Below are 21,348 nucleotides of genomic sequence, written 5' to 3'. Positions count from 1 at the left end.
TGGACATTGTTGTTCCCACAAGGACTGTACGCTGCTATCCAAATAACAAGCCTTGGATAACCAGTAATGTCAAGACCCTTCTCAATAGGAAAAAGATAGCGTTTAAGGAGGGGGACATGGCAGAGCTAAGGCGAGTACAGGGGGAACTCAAGAATAAGCTGAAAGAGGCTAAGGAGGACTACAGAAGGAAGATGGAACAGAAGCTGCAAGATAACAACATGAAGGAGGTGTGGGACTGTATGAAATCTATCACTGGCCTTTAGAAGAGCAGCAGCTCTGTTGAGGGAGACCTGGACAGGGCGAACCAGCTGAACCACTTTTACAACAGGTTCGATTGCCCATCCCCCAGCCCCCACCCCACCTCATTACCAGTGCAACACTCACCCCCACCATCATTGGATATTGCACCCCTCCCTCACATGGCGACCATGAACAAAGAGGTGACAACGACCTCAGTCAACAGCCATCAGACACACAGACCCCAGATGCTGCCCCCCTCCCCTCCCCTCCCCCCCTCCATCATCACTGCTGATCAGGCTATCGCAACTCTCCCCCACATGGTGACCACGAGTAGTGCGGCAACAATGGCTTTAGCCAATGGCCATCAGTCTCTAGCCACACGACAACCCTCACAGAAGCACCCCTCCTCCTCCTCACCCTCCACTCCCCTAACCCCCCCCCCCCCCCCCCCACCATTTCAGCGGACCAAGTAAGTTATCTCTTAAAAAAACTCCATCCTCGTAAAGCAGCCGGGCCTGACAGACTGTGTCCAAGGCTGCTCAAGGCCTGTGCTGCTGAACTGGGGGAGCCACTGAAGCACATCTTCAACTGGAGTCTACGTCTCGGACAAGTTCCAACACTGTGGAAGACATCATGTCTCACCCCCGTTCCCAAGAAACCACACCCCAGCGAGCTTAATGACTTCAGGCCTGTCGCGAAAACAATGGAGCGGCTGGTCTTAGGTATGCTCAGACCCCAGGTACACCATGCACTAGACCCGTTACAGTTTGCATACCAAGAGAAAGTGGGCGTGGACGATGCCATCACTTATCTTTTACACAGGACACATTCTCACCTAGACAAGGGGAAAAGTGCTGTGAGAATCATGTTCTTTGATTTCTCAAGTGCTTTTAACACCATCCAACCTCTCAGACTGAGAGACAAGCTCTTGCAGATGGGTGTGTATGCTCACCTGGTAACCTGGATTACAGATTACCTGACCGAGCGACCACAGTTCGTCAGACTGAAGAACTGCCTCTCTGACACTGTGATCAGCAGCACCGGAGCGCCACAGGGAACTGTGCTCTCTCCAGTCCTGTTCACCCTGTATACATCTGACTTCTGCTACAACACCGAGTCATGCCACATGCAGAAGTTTTCTGATGATACTGCAATTGTGGGGTGTATCAGGGACGAGCAAGAGGAGGAGTACAAGAGCCTGGTGGAGGACTTTGTGCAGTGGTGCAAACTCAATCACCTTCAACTAAACACTTCAAAGACCAAGGAGATGGTGGTGGATTTCCGCAGGTCTAAGCCCGCTCTGCTACCAGTCTCCATTGATGGGGTCAATGTGGAGGTGGTAAGCACCTACAAGTATCTGGGTCTCCACCTGGACAATAAACTGGACTGGTCAGCCAACACTGATGCACTCTACAAGAAAGGACAGAGCAGGCTGTACTTCCTGAGGAGGCTGCGGTCCTTCAATGTGTGCAGCAAGCTCCTCAGGATGTTCTATCAGTCTGTTGTGGCCAGCGCCCTCTTCTATGCAGTGGTATGCTGGGGAGGAAGCACAAAGAAGAAGGATGCTGGGCGACTTGACAGGCTGGTAAGGAAGGCTGGCTTTGTAGTGGGAGCTGAACTGGAGTGCATCACTTCAATATCTGACAAAAGGACCCTAAACAAACTGATCAACATCTTGGACAATGAATGTCATCCGCTCTACAGCACTATCAAAAACCAAAAGAGCTTGATCAGCTGGAGACTTCGCTCACTGCCATGCACAACTGAAAGGCTGAGGAAGTCATTTGTTCCTAGGGCCATTGAACTGTTCAATGCCTCACTAAAGGGAAGAGGAGAGATAGACTTCTCTGCTTAGTCTGTCTGCCTCTCCACCCTCTCCATGTCCATGTTTTTTTGAGTACTGACTGCCCACTACTGTTTTACTAATGTACACAGCCTAATGTTTTCACTACTGTTTCACTGCTACACTGTTTTTTCATGCTATATTAGCACACATGATCAATGGCTGCGGTCAGGCTTCTGATACAATACTGAATGAATGAATGGCTATAACCCTATTACCTCAACCTGTTCTTGCACTGAAATAGTGTTTTATTCTACCTTGTCTACATTATACTTTTCTCTACTATTTGTCTATATTATTTATGCTGGTCTCTAGACCTTACTCTTGCACTGTTGCACTGTTGGACTAATGTTGGACTACTTTTTGCACCTTCACCATGACACTCACTCTCTTGAGCACCTTGCCAGGCACACATAACTAAGGACTATGGTTGGACTACTGTTTGCACCTTCACCATGACACTGACTCCCTTTAGCACCTCACCAGTCCTGGCCCTGTCACTACAAGCGTCTTATGCTTGATTACCCTCAAGCATATTGGACTTTTCTTAATTTAACTTATATAGTGTATTTAGTATTGTTAGTTTTCTTATCGGTCTTATCTTCTATTGTCTTTATTGTACAGTGGAGTTTAGTTATATGTTTACACTTATACTTATGTTTATCATTTCTGCTGTAAGTGCATGTTGTGTGTTATGTCTGTATGCTACTGAGACCCTTAAATTTCCCCTGGAGGATCAATAAAGTATCTATCTATCTATCTATCTATCTATCTATCTATCTATCTATCTACCTATCTATCTATCTATCTATCTGGTGGCTCGCGAGCCCCAGGTTCCCGACCCATGATTTAGCCCTACTCTATTTTTGGCCATACTCACTACCTTTAGTTATAAGCATTTATCCTGGTCATTGTAAGTGCCATTCACACATGCAATATATATTTTTTAGCACAGTCTAGGCTACCCAGATCTGCCACCATTTCATATATTAATACTTGCATTGATTATAGTGGATGGAATCCACTATCTTGAAATCTCCTGGCTTCTTCTTCTTATTACAGTGCATGAAAATGTACTGTACTGTTTGTAATAGACTGGGTCTTATGCTGTGATGTAGCAGTAAACGTGATTGGTTCCCTTAGTCACATGACTCAGAGTAACGAGTAAGCTAGGAAGTGAGCTCCGGAGCGGGAGACTTGTATGGGCTGATGTATTCTTGCAGCTTTCAGTAAACGTTGTTCTGTTATTGAACCCACCGTCTAAAGTGCATTATTATCAACGACGACGAGGATGACCGGTAGGACCGACAATATATATATGCCTCGCTGAAACAGAAGTGAGAACGCGTTATAGGCACAACCAAAAAAAGGTAAACGTATAGGATCACTATACCATCAATTATTAAATATCCCACATAAATGAGGGCATAATTTAAGGCTACGGCAAATATGCAGTCCTGAAACGACTGTAATTGTTCAATTTCCATGTAGCCCAAAGTTATAAAAGTCAGCTGACCGAAATCTGTACTCAGTTGTTGAAACGGGGATGGAATGCAACACCTGACAGGCTAACATTACATAGACATAAAAAAAACAATAAAAAACGAACTGAATGTATTAAAAGTGTGTTTCCCAATGAGATAACAAGTCCGTTGAGCGAAATCTGCACTCAGTTGTTGAAACGGGGATCCGTGAAATAACCACGGGATATGAGTGTCATTAACTTGCATTGGAGCGAAATCCGTGTGAGTTTCACGGAAATTTCAGTGATTCCGTGGACCCACCACGGATTTTGAGTTAAGCGTCTGTGGCTATTTCACGGATTCCTGTGAGACCAGGTTGAGAGGACTGTACCACTACCATCGCCTCAGCTATGGGGTTGCCAGCGCACCGTCAATTTTTCAATCAGTGATGGACCAGATTCTGCAGGGGCAAGAAGGTGTGACATGTTTTCTCGATGACTGACATTTTGATCACAGCCAACACAAAGGCCCTGCACTTGAAAAGGCTGGAGGCAGTGTTAAGCTGTCTTGCACGTTATGGCTTGAGAGCAAAGTTGGCCAAGTGCAGATTTTTGCAGTCCAGTGTAGAGGCAATTGTAAAGGCCCCAAAGCCCACAAATGTCTCTGATTTGCGTTCTTATTTGGGACTGTTGAACTATTATGTACGCTTTCTGAAGAACTTGTCTAGTGTGCTCAGCCATTGCACGCTCTGCTAAAACGGGAGGAAAAGTGGAGCTGGACACCTGCATGTGAGGAAGCCTTCAAGAAAGGTAAAGAGATGAGCAGCACGGTCCTGGTACATTATGACACAGAGAAGCCCTTGAGATTGGCATGTGACGCATCCCCGTACGGGGTAGGGGCAGTCATTTCGCATGTGATGGACAATGGTGACGAGAGACCAATTGCGTTCGCCTCACGCACTCTTACTGAGGCAGAGAGAAAGTATGCGCAAATAGAAAAAGAGGCGTTATCAATCATTTATGGAGTGAGGAAGTTTCACAAGTATCTATATGGACGCAAATTTACTCTCATCACAGATCACAAGCCCTTGCTGGCTATTTTAGGGCCAAAGTCAGCTGTGCCTACATTGGCAGCTTTGCGTATGCAGCGCTGGGCGTTGATTCTCATGGCTTACAGTTATGAGCTAGAATACAAGAAGTCGTCAGACCACTTTAATGCTGATGCTATGTCCAGACTTCCTGTGACCGAGTTGGACAACGCAGCACAGGAATCCAACATTTTCTACTTCTCACATGTGGAAGATTTGCCTATTTCAGCTCATGACATAAAAGTAGGCACCAGCAGAGATCTGTTGTTGAGCAAGGTTTGGAGTTATACCATGAATGGCTGGCCTAATTACATGTATGAGGACTGCCTGAAACCGTACTTTGTCAGGAAGCATGAACTGTCAGCTGAGCAAGGGTGTGTATTGTGGGGTCTCAGAGTCATTGTTCCTCAAAGGCACAGACAGCAGATTCTCAAAGACCTGCACCATGAACACCCTGGCATCTGCAAAATGAAGGCCCTAGCCCGCAGCTATTTATGGTGGCCAGGTTTGGATGGTGAGATTGAGGACATGGTCCAGAACTGTTCTGTGTGTCAAGCTGTGCAGAAGGGACCTGCGGTGGCATCCCAGGCGGTGGCCTGGCAGAGTCTGGCAAGTTGTCGGTTCAATTCCCAGCTTCCACCGTAAGGCACTTAACCCCAAGTTGCTCCGGGGAAAATGTAATCCCTTGTAATATAGTTGACATATGTAAGTCGCTTTGGCTAAAAATGAGTCGGCCAAATGTAATGTAATGTCTTGTTCATACATTGGCACACGTCGCAGCTGAAGGGGACAAGCGTTCAAGTTGCCTGAGTCAAGGTTGGCGAACTTATATTTGTTCCACCAACGACATCGTCTAACATTGCCATGATCGCAGAGAATAAAGTTGCATCTCATTGGACTGCAATTGTATCTTGCGTTTGCCTGTTGCTCACAACCTGCAGCCAAGGACTGCTAAAGTAGTTTAAAGTGGGTTAGCCAGTGATCGTTTTTGTCTGATAACTTCTACAGGAGGATATGCAACTATGGTCTGGAGGCAGAAAGGGCTAACATATTTCTCTGTAACATTTCCAAAATCCAAGTGAACAAAACACTATACAAATCAGAAGTATCTACTGATATCTTTCTCCGCTGAGTTTGGCAAGTTTATGGTCGAAAGTGGGCCAGAGGTGGCGATCCGATATCTGGAAATCTGATCTCACTATGGGTTTGTGTTCACAATTTGCTGAGAGCAAGAATTCGTAGGCCTTCTTCAAAACTGCTGCACTAATTAAACGAAGTGTGAAGCTAGGTCTTATGAGATTGGCGTCAAATCGGGCCCTTTCCCACACTGTTCTGATCACTCTAAGGTCGCCTTCAAGCAAGCCAAATGATGCTTTTAAAACATATTTTCGCTGGAAGGGCAGGGGGTACAGGACAACAGTACAGAGACGGCCAAGTCCGATGGGGCTAATGTTATGAAAGTAATACAATATGGGATATTTTACGGGAAAATGTTAAAACTAGGAAGACAGCTGGAAAAAAGTTGACAGGTATGTTTCTGACAGTGGGTGACTCTAGGGCTCTTTGCTGTTGTTAGAACGGCCTGTATTGCTGTTAGAACGGCCTGCCCTGTAGCCTAGGCCTATTGCACAACATAGGCCTACCATCACGTTAAATTTTGTACAAATAAATAAATAGCCTACAGCGATCATACCGGCGCTGTCGCGCTTGTCAATTGACAGCTGCATTAAATTAACCTGACCCTAGCCAGATGAATGTCGTTCCGCTTAGCTCCGCCTAGCTTCACTCACATCCATCTGGGACCTCTTCCATTGAGAGTGATTTCTACAACCAACTTTATGGTTTAGCCAATCAGGACGCAGGGCGGGAGTTTCATAGATGTGACATAGCGTAGAAGCGACTGTGAGTCTGTTATTAGCGTCACGGGTTGGCTTCGATGTGAGTGGTTGAAGTAGCACGTCAATAGATGACGGACAAGTGGCTTATTCAATCATATGGAAGCATTTTTTGATAAGGCCCAGCCTTCTGAAGCAACACTTCAATGGATCGGTTCCAGATGGATGAGTGGAGCTAGGTGGAGCGAAATTCATCTGGCTATTGCCAGGTTAGCATTAAATAGACCCACTTATGCATTTTCTATATCAACAAAATGGCCGCTGCGAACGTTATTACCTGATTATCACCCGGAGAGAAGAAATACTCTTTTCTGATTGGCTGGTGGGGTGGCTATTAATTCTGAATAACAGGACACCGTTCCATATCAATGCTTATGAATGGTAACTATAACAACCATAGTAGGACTACGGTTGCAGGGTTCGCAACAATGGAATCAACTGTAAACAAGCTAACTGTCCATGCTAACGGAAGTTGTACAACAAGCTGAACTTGAGCTTCTTTTTAAACGAAACCGCGCGTTTCCTTTGCTTTACAGTGGCAACTGGGTGATAAGCGGGATAACGGCCTTTGAGGTGTGTCCAGTTATACGGAATTAATGGACTCGGGCGGGGCAACTCCTCCGCTGCGCGTCGGGGAGTTTTTTGCCACTCGCCCTCGTCCATTAATTCCGTATAACAGGACACCTCGGTGGCCGTTATCCCTCACTTATTACGTAGATCGAATATGCCTAATTGAACATTTTCCCATACACTTAACATTGGGCTGATGACATCACAATAGGGCCATTAAGCAATTAGAATTCTCGGCCAGGTGGCCAGGCCACCTGCACCAACTGTCAGTTTCTCAGGCTTTAAGCATACAATCTCATTCTCTTAAGACTACACATCCTGTTGAACTGCTTCCTCTGTCCACAACTGTTTCAAAATAAAAGTCCTCACCACAATAATTCACTGTTAAACAATTTAGCCATTTAAACTATCCACCTATTTAACTGTTCAGCCATTCCAACTATATTAAACCACCACCTACCTAGCAACAGCCTAGCAACCACCTCAAGTTCCCTAGGAACAGCCTAGCAACCATGTCAAATACCCTAGCAACCACTTCCACAGTTATAACATAGCAACCAATATAGCAACCAATGAGTTTAACCTAGCAACCAGCATAACAACCATCACAACTAACCTAGCAACAGCCTAGCAACCACCTCAAGTACCATAGCAACAGCCTAGCAACCATGTCAAATACCCTAGCAACAGCCTAGCAACCACTTCCACAGTTACAACCTAGCAACCAATATAGCAACCAATGAGTTTAACCTAGCAACCAGCATAGCATCCACCACAACTAACCTAGCAACAGCCTAGTAACCACTTCCACAGTTACAACCTAGCAACCAATGAGTTTAACCTAGCAACCAGCATTGCAACCACCACAACTAACCTAGCAACAGCCTAGCAACCACCTCAAGTACCCTAGCAACAGCCTAGCAACAACCTCAAGTACCATAGCAACAACCTAGCAACCATGGCAAATACCCTAGCAACAGCCTAGCAACCATGTCAAAAACCCTAGCAACAGCCTAGCAACCACTTCCACAGTTACAAACTAGCAACCAATATAGCAACTAATGAGTTTAACCTAGCAACCAGCATAGCATAGCAACCACCACAACTAACCTAGCAACAGCCTAGCAACCACCTCAAATACCATAGCAACAGCCTACTAACCATGTCAATTACCCTAGCAACAGATTTCACTATTACCCTATTTCAGATTTTTTCAGATTTTTTTTTAAAGTTTATACTTTTTGTCATAATGGCTTAAAGCCAGCTGCGCTCGTTAAGCTCCCAGAGTAGTTCCCTGGCTAATCAGAACACTAGCACAGGTGTCAACTGTGAATCTAACTGTCTCAGTTTCTAATGCATACAATCTGGCGCTCCCTAAAACTACACATCCCATAATTAACTTGTGCGCATCCGCAGTAGCGTTCTCCTTGCGTCATTGATTCCTACAGGCCACTTCACACCATCATCGCTTTCAACCACAAAAGAAAGTTTACGTTCTTGTTGTCTGGTTCGTCCAACAAACGATGACGAAACGGACGTTTTCCTACCACACCCAATGTAAGTTACAATTAATTTGTGTTTTTTATTCGAATGAAGTGTGTGAAGTCTGTTTAAAACGACACGGCTAATCAAGTAAGCAAGCAAGCTGGTGTTAGCTTCAAACTTGTAGCTTAGATGCTACGTCTAGAGAGGATGTTAAGTTTAACTCTAGCTAGTTTGATAATATTGGTATTACGGCAAGCAAGTTCATAACTTGATTAAGCGATAACCGAGGATTCAGTAGGTAAGTTATATTATGTTAGCTAGACCTCGGGAATGTTTCTAGGTTCGCGATTGTGTGCAGTGGAGGCGGTAGCTAAGCACTTCACACTCAAATTGCCAGCCAGCCGCCTTTCCTAGCGATAGCTGGCCTGACGAGGGAAATGACATTCTATGGCAAACAATCCCTGGCTGAAACTTAGCATTAGTTTTGAACTACGTTTGTATGAGTGGTAGGTTGTGGCCAGGGTTCTAAATTAACACCCGCCAACCCGCCAACTGCGGGTTAAAATGAATTTTGGCGGGTATTAACAAAAACTTACTAGCCAGTTTGGCCGGTTATGCGTGAGGCATTACATGCATGATGCATAAGGCTGTTCTCAGTCATTTATCCCCATGCCAGTACTTCCTACATTTCCCATGAACACTGTGCCGTAATGCTACGTGATGACTTTTTATACGCCCATTGGCTGCGCGCAGTTTACAGTGAAACCCTTATGTATGGTGAAACCAGTGCGAGAGACCATGGAAACCAAAAAACACAAGGAAGAAGAAGAACGAACAGATCCAGAGCAGGGAGCATAGACTGAAAGAGGAGGGAGTTAGCAAGTAAAGTAAAGTAAAAAGTAGTGCTGTCAAAATTAACATGATTTTGACAGTGCGATTTTGCATTGTGCGTAGGGCACCAAGAGACAGAGGACAGAGTTAACAGTTATTTCTTACATCATTTAAAATTGTCAAATGTTAAATGTTTATTTACAAACTATATGTTAATAGAAAAGTTAATGACATTATTATTTAACTAATTGTTATGAAACTGTGCTTCTGCCTATCCCAATATGAACCACTCCCCATAGGACCCTTACAATAGATAGATAGATACTTTATTGATCCCCAAGGGGAAATTCAAGAAAAGAAAACGGAGCTACCTTGACATGCTGCCACTCTTGTCGGCGCCGGAACTGCTTGCAATAAAGTTGGTTAAGCTTAATTAATATATTAGTAGTATATAGCTATAAGCGTGGGGCCCCTTATAATAAAGTTGGTTAAGCTTAATTAATATATTAGTAATATATAACTATTAGTCAGACGGTGAAGGGACTGAGACCAAAACTGGCTTATCACATTTATTCCTTTAGGAAAAGTTAAAACAAAACATGCCTTCAGGCACTGGCATACATAAAACAGCATCTGCACAAGCAAAATAAAAAGTAGTTGAATGGGCTATATTACATGCAGCATTCATATACCATCACTGTTAGCCCTACTAGCAAGGGAGACATGAGACATGGAATGTTCAGGTGCACAGAACGACAGTTTATTAATATTCTGAGACTCACTAAACACTCACAGACGTAGACCATATGGAGGTAATGCATAAACATAATGCTAAACTAAATGTACATTAATTTCCTGCTAGACTGAATTGCACTTTCCATGCACACTAAGCTAAACTACACTGAATACATGGAAAGTTGCTAGCGGAGTTTCCAGCTAGTCACGTTAGACCTATGCGTTAGACTCAGTGTGTACAGTATGAACTCGTGGTCATAATGAAAACATTAATAAACGTTCTCTAAGTTGCTAGAATTGCACCCAAATCCTAGCAATACATGTAAAGTAATATAATACAGGTGGTATATCGAAGTTTTCAACTTAAACAACATTTTACAGTTACAAAATTAAAACAAAGTGTGGAGTGCTTTATACAGTCAACCTACCCAATGCAAAGCATACCGCTTCTGATCGACTATGGCAACAATACAAGGACAAAACGCAGCAGAGCTGCAGTATACCGTTTCTCCAAAGGGGGCTCCAAAACACCAATCTCAATAAAGCTGCTTAATTACGGCAAAAATCACATACAAACACTATACTACATTTCTAACTCTGTTACACCCCTCCCCTAAATTTCACCAAATTCAAGCAGCAACCAAATAGTACTTCCAAAGGCAAAGAGTACACTACTTTCAAACACTAGACAGAAGGTCACCAATTACAGGACAGCCAACCACAAAGGTATCCAATAAGGATGAAGTGGAAGAAGAGGTGCGCAAACTCTCTAACAACCAACCACTGGCAGTAGGGTGCCTTATACACCCCACAAGACCATAAAGCCACCACAAATACACCATAAATTCCATAAATTCTCCACAAAGCTAATCAGAAAAGCTAGATAAATAATAATATGTCATTAACTTTTATATTAGCATATAGTTTGTAAAATGCTTCAAATTTGGTGTGAACATTTGTATGGACTCAATGATGAAGTCAAATGTCAAGGTCAAACCCACCTTGAGTGTGATATCTCAAGAACGCCTGACACACAAGGTTTTTTGGTACAAGGGTTTGTATGAACTCAAAGATTAAGTGATTCAATGTTTTTTTTTCAGGAATCTCCCCACCAACATTAACCCAGCAGCTTTCCATCCGCTATTTCTAGTTTCTATTCTGATTTTCCTTGATCTCTGTGCAGCCTTTGACACCATCTCTCAACATCTTCTCCTGGAACGTTTAGCCAATATCGGAGTGCAGGGCAGTGTTCACCAGTGGTTCACTATCTCTCTGAAAGGACAGAGTATGTACAAATGCTGAGTTGCAAGTCTGAGAGCGGTACAAAAAAACACGGCTTCCCAAAGAGCAGCGGCTCTGTGGTCATTGTAGGACTGGTGAGGTTGAAACAGAGATGCACTTTCTCCTATACTGTCCAAAGTTTGAACAGATTAGCAAACTTAGACTGCAGTTTTGCAGTCTTCTTAAAAACTACAATCTCACTACATTTTTGAGATGCGATTGGATACTTCCGCTGAGTCACATCTGGATTTGTTCGGGATGGGACCAGAAAGTTGCATATTCGTTTTTTCCACGGAGAAGCACTAGGGGGAGACGAAGCACCCACCAAACGACCCAAAAAGTGTTGTAGAACCATCAGAACGACTCTCAACCTGCATAATTAAGGTCATTTTTGCTCAAATTGTTGCATAGGTCTTCTTTAAAGACTGATAAATTGGTCCACCTACTAGGAGAAGGACTGACTGCTTCGCTGGCTGCAAAATACGTTACAGCTTGCCACGACATGAGGGACAGTGAGTCGGACACTTTGCCACAATGCCTGACCTAATGTCTGTACTTAATCCAATGTATTATAATGTGTATGCTGCCCGTGTGTGTGTGTGTGTGTGTGTGTGTGTGTGTGGAAAAAGAGAGAGAAAGTGAAGGTATACGCAATTTTTTATATTACATGTTACTGTTTCCCTTAATGCTGTCAATGTTCTAATTGTTATGCTGTTTTAATTGTGCTTTGGCAACACTGTACTCATGCTAATAAAGCAACCTTGAATTGAATTGAACTGAATTGAATTGAATTGAATTAAATTGAATTGAATTTAATTGAGTGCTGTGACAAGAGGGGTGCCCCAGGGGGTCTGTGTTAGGCCCTCTGGTGTTTATTATCTACCTCCTCCCACTTGTTCAGGCAACATGGTATTCAATGTCACTGCTATGCTGACGATACCCAGCTCTACTTATCTACAAAACCCACTGCCACTCTTCTGCCAGCTGCAATTACTGCCTGCCTCCATGACATAAACTTGTGGATGACACAAAACTACCTGAAGCTGAATAGCAGTAAGACTGAGCTGCTAGTGGTTGGCTCCAAATCAGCTTTTGCTAAGATGGAACCTTTCACCCTTTGTATAGATGGCAGCACCATCCCTTTCTCCAACCAGATCAAGAACCTTGGTGTCATACTGGACAATACACTTTCATTTAGTGCACACATAAACAGTATGTCTCGAAGTGCCTTTTTCCATCTAAGGAACATTGCACGACTTCACCCAGCAGAGTGTAGAAGTCCTTGTAAAAGCGTATGTGACATCCCGCCTTGACTACTGTAATTCCATCTTGTCTGGAATACCTAATCAGCTACTCCATCGGCTCCAACTGATTCAGAGTTCTGCAGCAAGGATTATAATAGGCTCCAAATCCACTAGCCATGTAACACCATTGCTTATGCAACTGCACTGGCTTCTAGTTGCCTACAGAATACGTTTATTAGTTTATACGTTTACAATTATACCCCCACCTACCTCACTGATCTCCTGGAAGTTAACACCCCTGCCCGCTCACTGAGATCCTCCTCAGCCGGCTTACTGCATGTCCCTAGTGTGAACCTCAGCACCCTGGGAGAAAGGGCTTTCAGCTACATCGCCCCCAAGCTGTGGAATTCACTGCCAGACTACATTAGACACTCTGACTCAATTACTGACTTTAAAAACAGACTTAAAACCTCTTCAAGATGGCTTATGGACTGACTGACTGACTGACTTCTACTTTTATTTTTTATGTTATGAGATGACTAATTTTAACAACCTTTTTGTTTGTGAAGTGACCATGGGTGTCATGAAAGGCACTTTAAATTGTTATTATTATTATTATTATCAAATATTTAATAATAGTCGTAACTAGGATAACAAACTGTAGCATCCCCAGTTCCAAATACCATTTCACTCAGGCAATCATCAAGCACATCAAAGTTGGATGTATCAGTGGGATTGGAGACTTCTGGTTGGAATGGAGCTGGGAGCAGGTGAAGACGACCCCAGTCCAGTCCACTGAAGAAGGGATGGCCCCTGAAGTCCCCAGAACCTCTGGTCCCCAGACGCTCTTGCCTCTCACAGATCAACCCTGTAATTAGAGACCTGCCGTCTGGAGAAATCTGTTGATCTCCTGAAGGGAATTCAAAGTAATCCTGCAACAACACAGATTCCACTGTCAAATGAAATGATTAGCACTTAATTTTTCCCTAGTGAAATAAAAAGGGCTTACATAAAACTTGATTTAATCAAAATGATGAATATAACAAATATTTACAACAATTACTATCACAAAATTACAAAATTATTGAGTATTCCTTCTCGTAATGACATTATTTTAGAAAAATATTTGCAAATTGCATTTAGTAATTTAGCCCGTAAAACTATTAGCTCATATACTTCATGCAAGATGAATAATGTCGCTATGGATTTGTTATTTTGGCTTACATTCAGTGAGTAACTTATCAGTGCTAACGTTATTCAACAATACTGTACAAGATATGTAGCTCAAGCTAACGCTAATGTGGTCTTCTGTCTGCATACGAAGAGTCAGAGATCAGCAGGTGATTCAACATTAGGGGTTTCCCAGCAGCAAGTACAACGCTGTAGTTTGGTAACTGTCCGACAAACGTGAAAGGCAGAGCTAGAATTTCAGGTATGTCTCTCCTTGGCTAATGTTCTAAAGATGGAGCCCGAAACATGGCTGCCGCCATACAGGCGACTCGCTCGTATGTATTCTGAATGGCAGATTCTACGCTTACGAGAATATTTTGATTTGTTGGTGGAAGTAAATACACATGAATGAGCACATATTTTTGAAAGAAGAAATGGGTTTTTGCTTAGAATTGACTTAGAAATTACACAATGTAGCTTTAACAAAGAGTCATTTAAAGACCATGGAAAATAAGAATGTGTATGTTGTGTACAAGTTGTTTAAAAAGTAATCCTAAAGTATTCAGATTATGTTACATGTTTTGGGAAATCCTATTGATTATGTTACTGATTACAAAAACTGCCATGTAATCTATAGTCAGTAATGGATTATATTTCAAAGTAATCTGACCCAACCCTGGTAACCCTCAAGAACCATCTTTTATTGCAATGTCTCTTTCATCAGTGTTTTGCATAAGAATTTTTGTTTTTAATTAGAAATGTAATTCATTACAGAGGGTGCTTTGAATCTGTGCCCGCCCTGGATGAGCTTGGCTGCACCAACCAACCCCACTTCCCCAGTCCCATGGATTGACTTTGAACACTAGTTTAATGTAGGCCTATATTATAGGTTTGTAAATATAGCAAGTAGCAAATAAAACTAGTAAAATCTGTATTATTCCGTAGTTTATCAATCAGGAACATTAGGTAAGCCCAGCTATCACCTTCATGTAGAGGACATTTTTAGTGGCACAAGTTTAGGTTAGCCTACTTCACTTCTGCACTAACCCCTGTCATCCGATAACAAATATGGCTTATCGGCTCGCAGGTAGGTTATGTCTCATATTGTAGTTAGTAAGTAGGCCTAGTCATTTTTTTGTTTGTTTGATAGTGTTAACTTTTACTGTTTCTTCTTTTGCCTAGTCGGAGAACATAGGGGAGCTTGTTAACGCTCCAGGGCCGAAGTTATCCGTAACTTCATGGCTAACTCAAAGTCAAAGTCTGCTTTATTGTCAATTTCTTCACATGTCAAGACATACAAAGAGATCGAAATTGCGTTTCCTACTATCCCACGGTGGAGACAAGACATATTTTACCAATTAGGTCCACAGACAAACATAACATTCAAGTAAACAATATAAAAAGTAAAAATAAGAAGGCACATACAATGAAGAAATAAGAGCAGCAAAATTTGGTAGAAAACTCCCTAACCTCTATCTGAAAGTGGTTAGCAAATGAACAAGGATTTTGGTTTTATCTGCAGATTTATTACTTTGCATTACTTTGAATATAACTCGCTCTAGTCTCAACAGCATGTCTACTTTCTCCACACAGTCTCAGTTCTAACACACATAAAACATATCCCCTCACGCTTTCTCTCTCTCTATCCCTGCACACGGGGCTCTCTTAAAGGATCTGCACCATTTTACACCAATTGCATCTACATTTTTTTATATTAGAATGTTTTGTCAAGTGTCAGCTTAAACTTCCGTGATCAATTTAAGTTCCAGCAGTGATCAATTTGTGCCCCCCTTGGAAAAGTGCCAGTCCGTGAATTTGTGTCTGCTGCCGGGTCTGGTTAAACCACTCATAAGAGCCAATAAAATATACCAAACCTCATTATTAAGTATGCATATTTGGAGTTTGATGTTGGCATAAATATTCTGAATCATTATGTGAGTTTGCTCTTCATTTTGGTTGATAAATTTCAAGATTTATGTGTAAAAAAATGTGGTAACACTTTCTATGAAGGTTGTATTTATAACGCCCTATGAATGCATTCATAATGTTTTATAAGATGTCTATAAAGCATTGTAATGCTCATTATTACCATCTATATGTATTCCCAAGTTGTCATAACCAATTTCATGATGCATTATGACAGCTAATTATGAATGATTATAATTTTAATCTGAATAATGCATTATAAATATGTCAAGATCTGCCTACTCACTTGTCAGTTTTATGATGCATCATAACTACTTTGCTTTGCTAAATGCGTATAGTGATGCATAAAGAGTTTTGACTTCTACTGTAGTCCTATATATATCTATAACTATAAGTATATGTAATAAAGTTATAATAATTTATATTGGCTGGGTCACGAGGCCAGTGGCTACCCCACTTTTCGGGAAAAAATTCAAAATAAAATGTCTCATTTTCTGACGCACCACAAAACATCTTGCCTATTGGTCTGGGGCTTTCTATAGTTTCAGTACGGACTGTATCGTGAGACAAACAGCAAGAACAGAATAGGTTGATCTATTTCACTTAACCCGCTGTCCAAACCCCCTGCCCGCAGATACCTACATCATGCGGATACCTAACATTTCATTCATTGCCTATATCTTTTTTTTTTGTCTTATTCGAAACAATTCTTATCCATTACTCTGCTACCACCAGAAATAATCGCCACTTAGGCACGCGCTCTCCATCACCCTCTCTCCTAGCAAAGAAATTCACATTTTGCTTGAGAAAGATCCTCAAGGACACAATCATCTCCCTTACTGTAGTCAAACTAGATCCACTACAATTTGCCTATCAAGCGGGCAAGGGTGTAGAAGATGCAAAACTCTTCATTCTTGACTGGACTGTCTGTGAAGGACAAAAAGAGCTTGAGCGACATTGTCAAAGTATGCTCAAAAATTACTGGTACCCAGTTAGAAGATCTCTGTTCTCTCTGGAAAACACCTCCGGAGCAAGACTGATATACTCCATGCCAAATGCAGGGTGCAGAGGTCCTACAAAGAAGCCGGTATCCTGGCACTAACGGAGACCTGGCTGAACGACACCGTTCCTGACAATGAGGTACAGCAAGACAACTTCAACATCTTCAGGGCGGACCGGACTGGGAATTCGGGCAAGGAGCGGGGTGGGGGGGGTCTGCATGTACGTTAACAACAGATGGTGCAACAACATCAAAGTTCATGGCCAGGTATGCACACCGAACCTGGAGATGCTGACACTGTCCATGCGCCCCTTCCACCTCCCAAGGGAATTCCCCACCATAGTGGTCAGCTGTGTTTACATCTCGCCCAGTGCGAACGTCACAGCAGCAGCTGAGCTAGTTGTTAGCACCGTTATCAGCATGCAGGCGAAGTACCCCGATGCTCCGGTGTTCATTATGGGTGACTTTAACAGCTGCAGGCTTGACAGTTCACTACCCTCCTTCCAGCAATACGTGGACATTCCAACAAGGAGGAAGAACACACTGGACCTGTGTTATGGGAACATTAACAACGCGTACACCTCCCGTGCTCACCCGCCACTCGGTTTTGCAGATCACAACGTCATCACCCTACTTCCGCTCTACAGAAAGGCTCTGAAACGAGAAAAGCCTGAGATCCACAGCGCCAAACAGTGGTCGGAGGACGCCACGGCAGAGCTGCAAGGCTGCTTTGCATGCACGGACTGGTGTGTCTTTGAGGGGAATCTGGAGGAAAGGGTCCCTGTCATCACGGATTATATACAATTCTGTGTTGACACAATCATACCAACAAAGACCATCAGGACATTTCCGAACTCTAAACCCTGGATCACTAAACACATCAAACTCAGAATGAGGGAGAAGCGGGAGGCCTTTAAGAGGCAGGACTGGACTACACTCAAACACATAAACCGGCAAATAAAAAATGACATCTTCAAGGCTAAACTCGAATACAAAGACAGACTAGAGCATGAATTCAGCACCATGAACACAAAACAAGCCTTTCAAAAAATAAGAACACTCACAGGACTGGACAGTAAACACAAACTACAGGATAAATCAGACCCAAGCTCTTTTTCCATAGAATTAAACAACTTTTACTCCAGATTCGACACAGTGGACCACTCAGACACCTGCAGGACTCTACTGGAGGCCATTCCCACCCTGGAACCAGACCCCCAGGTCCCATTTACAACTGAGGACGTGCGTCAGCAGCTGAGGAGATGCAAGCCTGGGAAAGCTCCGGGTCCAGACGGCATCCTTGCCCGGGTGCTAAGGGACTGCGCAGCTGAGCTCTCCCCCACCATCTATTCACTGTTTGCCGAGTCATACAAAACCACTACTGTACCAGTGCTGTGGAAAATATCTACTATCATACCAATACCCAAGAAACCCCGCCCCTCCGAACTCAACCACTACCGGCCAGTTGCACTCACCTCAATAATCATGAAATGCCTGGAAAAACTGATCCTCAGAACCCTCCTCCCAGTTGTCAGCCCACAGCTGGACAGCCACCAGTTTGCCTACAAGGCCAGGAGAGGGACGGAGGATGCTGTGGCATGTCTCCTCCACTCCCTCCTCCAACATCTTGAAACACCTACAAACTTCGCCAGATTACTCTTCATTGACTTCAGTTCTGCCTTCAACACCATCCAACGGCACCTGATGATCAACAAACTCCACCACCTGCACGTCCCCCCGACCCTCATCCACTGGATCCACAACTTCCTCAGTGACAGACCACAAGCCATCAAGATTAGTACAGTTACATCACCACTCACCACAATTAACACCGGCGCCCCGCAGGGGTGTGTCCTAAGCCCCTTCCTCTTCACCCTCTACACCAATGACTGTGTCAGTCCCACACCCATCACCACATACTTCAAATACTCTGATGACACTGCTGTACTTGCACTCCTCAACGACAATAACTCCATATCTGCATACCAAGACTCCATTTCCCACCTCACACAATGGTGCACTGACAACTACCTTCAGCTTAACATCAGTAAAACCAAGGAACTTGTAATCACCAACACCAGAACACCATCTGACACAATCCACAACCCCACCTGCATCAACAACGACACCGTAGAAATAGTGGACTGTTTCAAATACCTTGGACTCACCCTGGACAATAAACTCAGCTTTGAGCAACACACCACTGACATACAAAAACGCAGTCAACAGAGACTATGCCATCCGTAAGCTCAGATCACTTTCTGTTGCCCCCTGTCACCTGCTCCTGTACAAAAGCATAGTCCAGCCCATCCTCCTCTACTGCCTTCCCTGCTTTTTCAACATGCTAACTGCTGCCAACAGAAACAGAAAGACTCACACGCATCACTCATACCGCAGCCAAAGCAATAGGCCTCCCCACCCCTAATCTTTCAGATCTCAACAGTAAATTCACCAAGAACAAAGCACAGACCATCGCTCATGACCCCACCCACCCCCTCAATCCCTTCTTCATTCTGCTTCCATCAAGACGCAGATACGGGGCTATGGGGTGGAAGCGAGTACGCTTTGGGAAAAGCTTTGTGCCCTCTGCAATAGCAGCACTGAACAACACACAGCGGTGATGGATCACTGTGCCGCCCTCATTCCTCTGTAATGCCAACTGGTGATGGTTTTCCTGTTGTATCGGTGTAATGTGATGTATATGTGCTGTATATGTGCTGTTGTGATATATGTGCTGTATATGTGCTGTTAACATCTATGTGGGTGGGGTATGTGGTAACAGGGTGGTGGGTGAAGAACCGTAACTGTGTGTATCTATGTATTTCATGTCTGTGAGGCTTGTATTGTATGGTATGTGAAAACTTACTTACATAGGAAGTTTTACATAAAACATAGGAAAATTTCCTATGTAAGGACAAATAAACTAACTAACTAACATATCTTGCCAACCAAGTCATGTACTCGGTAATGAATTGGTTATCATGCAGTCAGGTCGGTGGTACCATGTGCCAATACGTAAAACTAACCTCTATGCCAACACATTAATTCCCTCTGCTATTAGACTGTTAAATGAACATCATATAAGACTGTTAAAAGAATGCACATAACTACAACAATACTGGTTCTTGGACTCCGCTGCTCTGTTCCGTCACTGGCAGGTGTGTGTGTGTGTGTGTGTGTGTGTGTGTGTGCGTGTCTGTGTGTGGCTGTAGACAGGTGATGTATGACTGCTGCAGTACTTACTTATTTATTTGTCTATTTATTATTCTTAACATTGTATACATTTATACAGTGTATGCTAATGCATTTTTTAACTTTTAACCCCATCATGGATGGGTTGGCTGTAAACCGAATTGCCCCTCGGGGACTAATAAAGATATCTGAACTGAACTGAACTGAACTGAGTTCAAGTTGTGTGTGTGTGTGTGTGTGGGGGGGGGGGGGGGGGGGGGTCGTCTCACCTGGCGAAAATGTGTGTATTTCTTTTCCAATTTTTCTATTCCAATTGATATTTGTTTCAACATAATAAAATAGGCTTTATATTGTATACTGTCTCCTTCTGATTGATTTGTGTCTCCTGGAATTTTTAATATGGAAAGGAAAATATACACGACACTAAGTGTTTTTTTTTGTACTCAATTTACCCCTGGACTGTTCGATGCAAATTATGGGAACTGCACTCTGAGGGAGATTGCTGGTCCACTGTGAAGATTAAGTGTCGAAAATGTTGCCTCTGTCTGTCAAGGCCAAGTGAGAATGTCTATGGCAGTTGATATATACTGTATAGGCCTTTATTGCTAATATATATATTTGATTAGATTGCTTATGGCCCTTAAGCTGTAGCCAGTTTCAAATCTAGACTTAAGACCAAACTTTTCTCAGATGCTTTCTGCTAACTGATAAAATATCACTTATTTTTGTACATTTCTGAACCTGGGAAAGTCTTTTAGCTAAAATTTTAATCGTTTCTGACTATTATCTGACTATTATTCATGGGTTATGTGTAGGTGTGAAGAAGAAATAATAAAGGTCCGCACACTGATTAAAGCTCCCAAACGTGGATTTGTTTAGCACAACGATTCTTGAATTCCTCATGTGCTCAATTAGCAATCAATTAACAAATACCAGAGACTAACTGCATGTTCAATCATCCATTCCAGAAGCAAAACATTATCAACACTAACATACTGAATCACCTTGCAAGTGCATATTACAGTTGAGAGACATTAATATTAGTCACACACAAATGTCCATGTTTATAAAACTCGCAGTTCAACAAGCGGTACAAGGTAGAGCTTTTCAAATTCTTTCGCAGCATGAAGCTTAAGTATTTCTATCATAAAGACAGGACAGATTTGCCTACAACTGGGCAGACTGGCTCTATTGAGGTCAAGTCTACACCACAGTTTAGAGTCAGGAGCAAATTTGTACCACCTGTGACATGTTCTAGCATTGACACCTTCTGCAAATTAGTGGAAAGAGATGTTGACAACATGTTCCATTCACAGAATAGAAACAGACATCAACTGAACCTGGCCGCACAAGAGAGATCTTCACTCCAACAATTGTCCAAAGAGT

General features: G+C 43.0%; 1 protein-coding gene across 5 annotated transcripts in view; it reads right to left on the bottom strand.

The window, feature by feature from the left end:
* The window catches only part of LOC121709139 (myotonin-protein kinase), a 173,657-nt gene that overhangs the window by 62,940 nt on the left and 89,369 nt on the right, over nucleotides 1-21,348 (bottom strand). For all 5 annotated transcript variants that reach the window (XM_042092274.1, XM_042092275.1, XM_042092276.1 and 2 more), the window contains exon 8: nucleotides 13,358-13,606. In XM_042092274.1, the coding sequence (XP_041948208.1) occupies nucleotides 13,358-13,606 (249 nt within the window). The remainder of the gene's footprint in view (nucleotides 1-13,357; nucleotides 13,607-21,348) is intronic.

This window comes from Alosa sapidissima, chromosome 5 (assembly GCF_018492685.1).
Source record: "Alosa sapidissima isolate fAloSap1 chromosome 5, fAloSap1.pri, whole genome shotgun sequence".
NCBI lineage: Eukaryota > Metazoa > Chordata > Actinopteri > Clupeiformes > Clupeidae > Alosa > Alosa sapidissima.
Note: the sequence above shows the minus strand (reverse complement) of the source record. Positions and strands in the feature narration are given on the sequence as shown.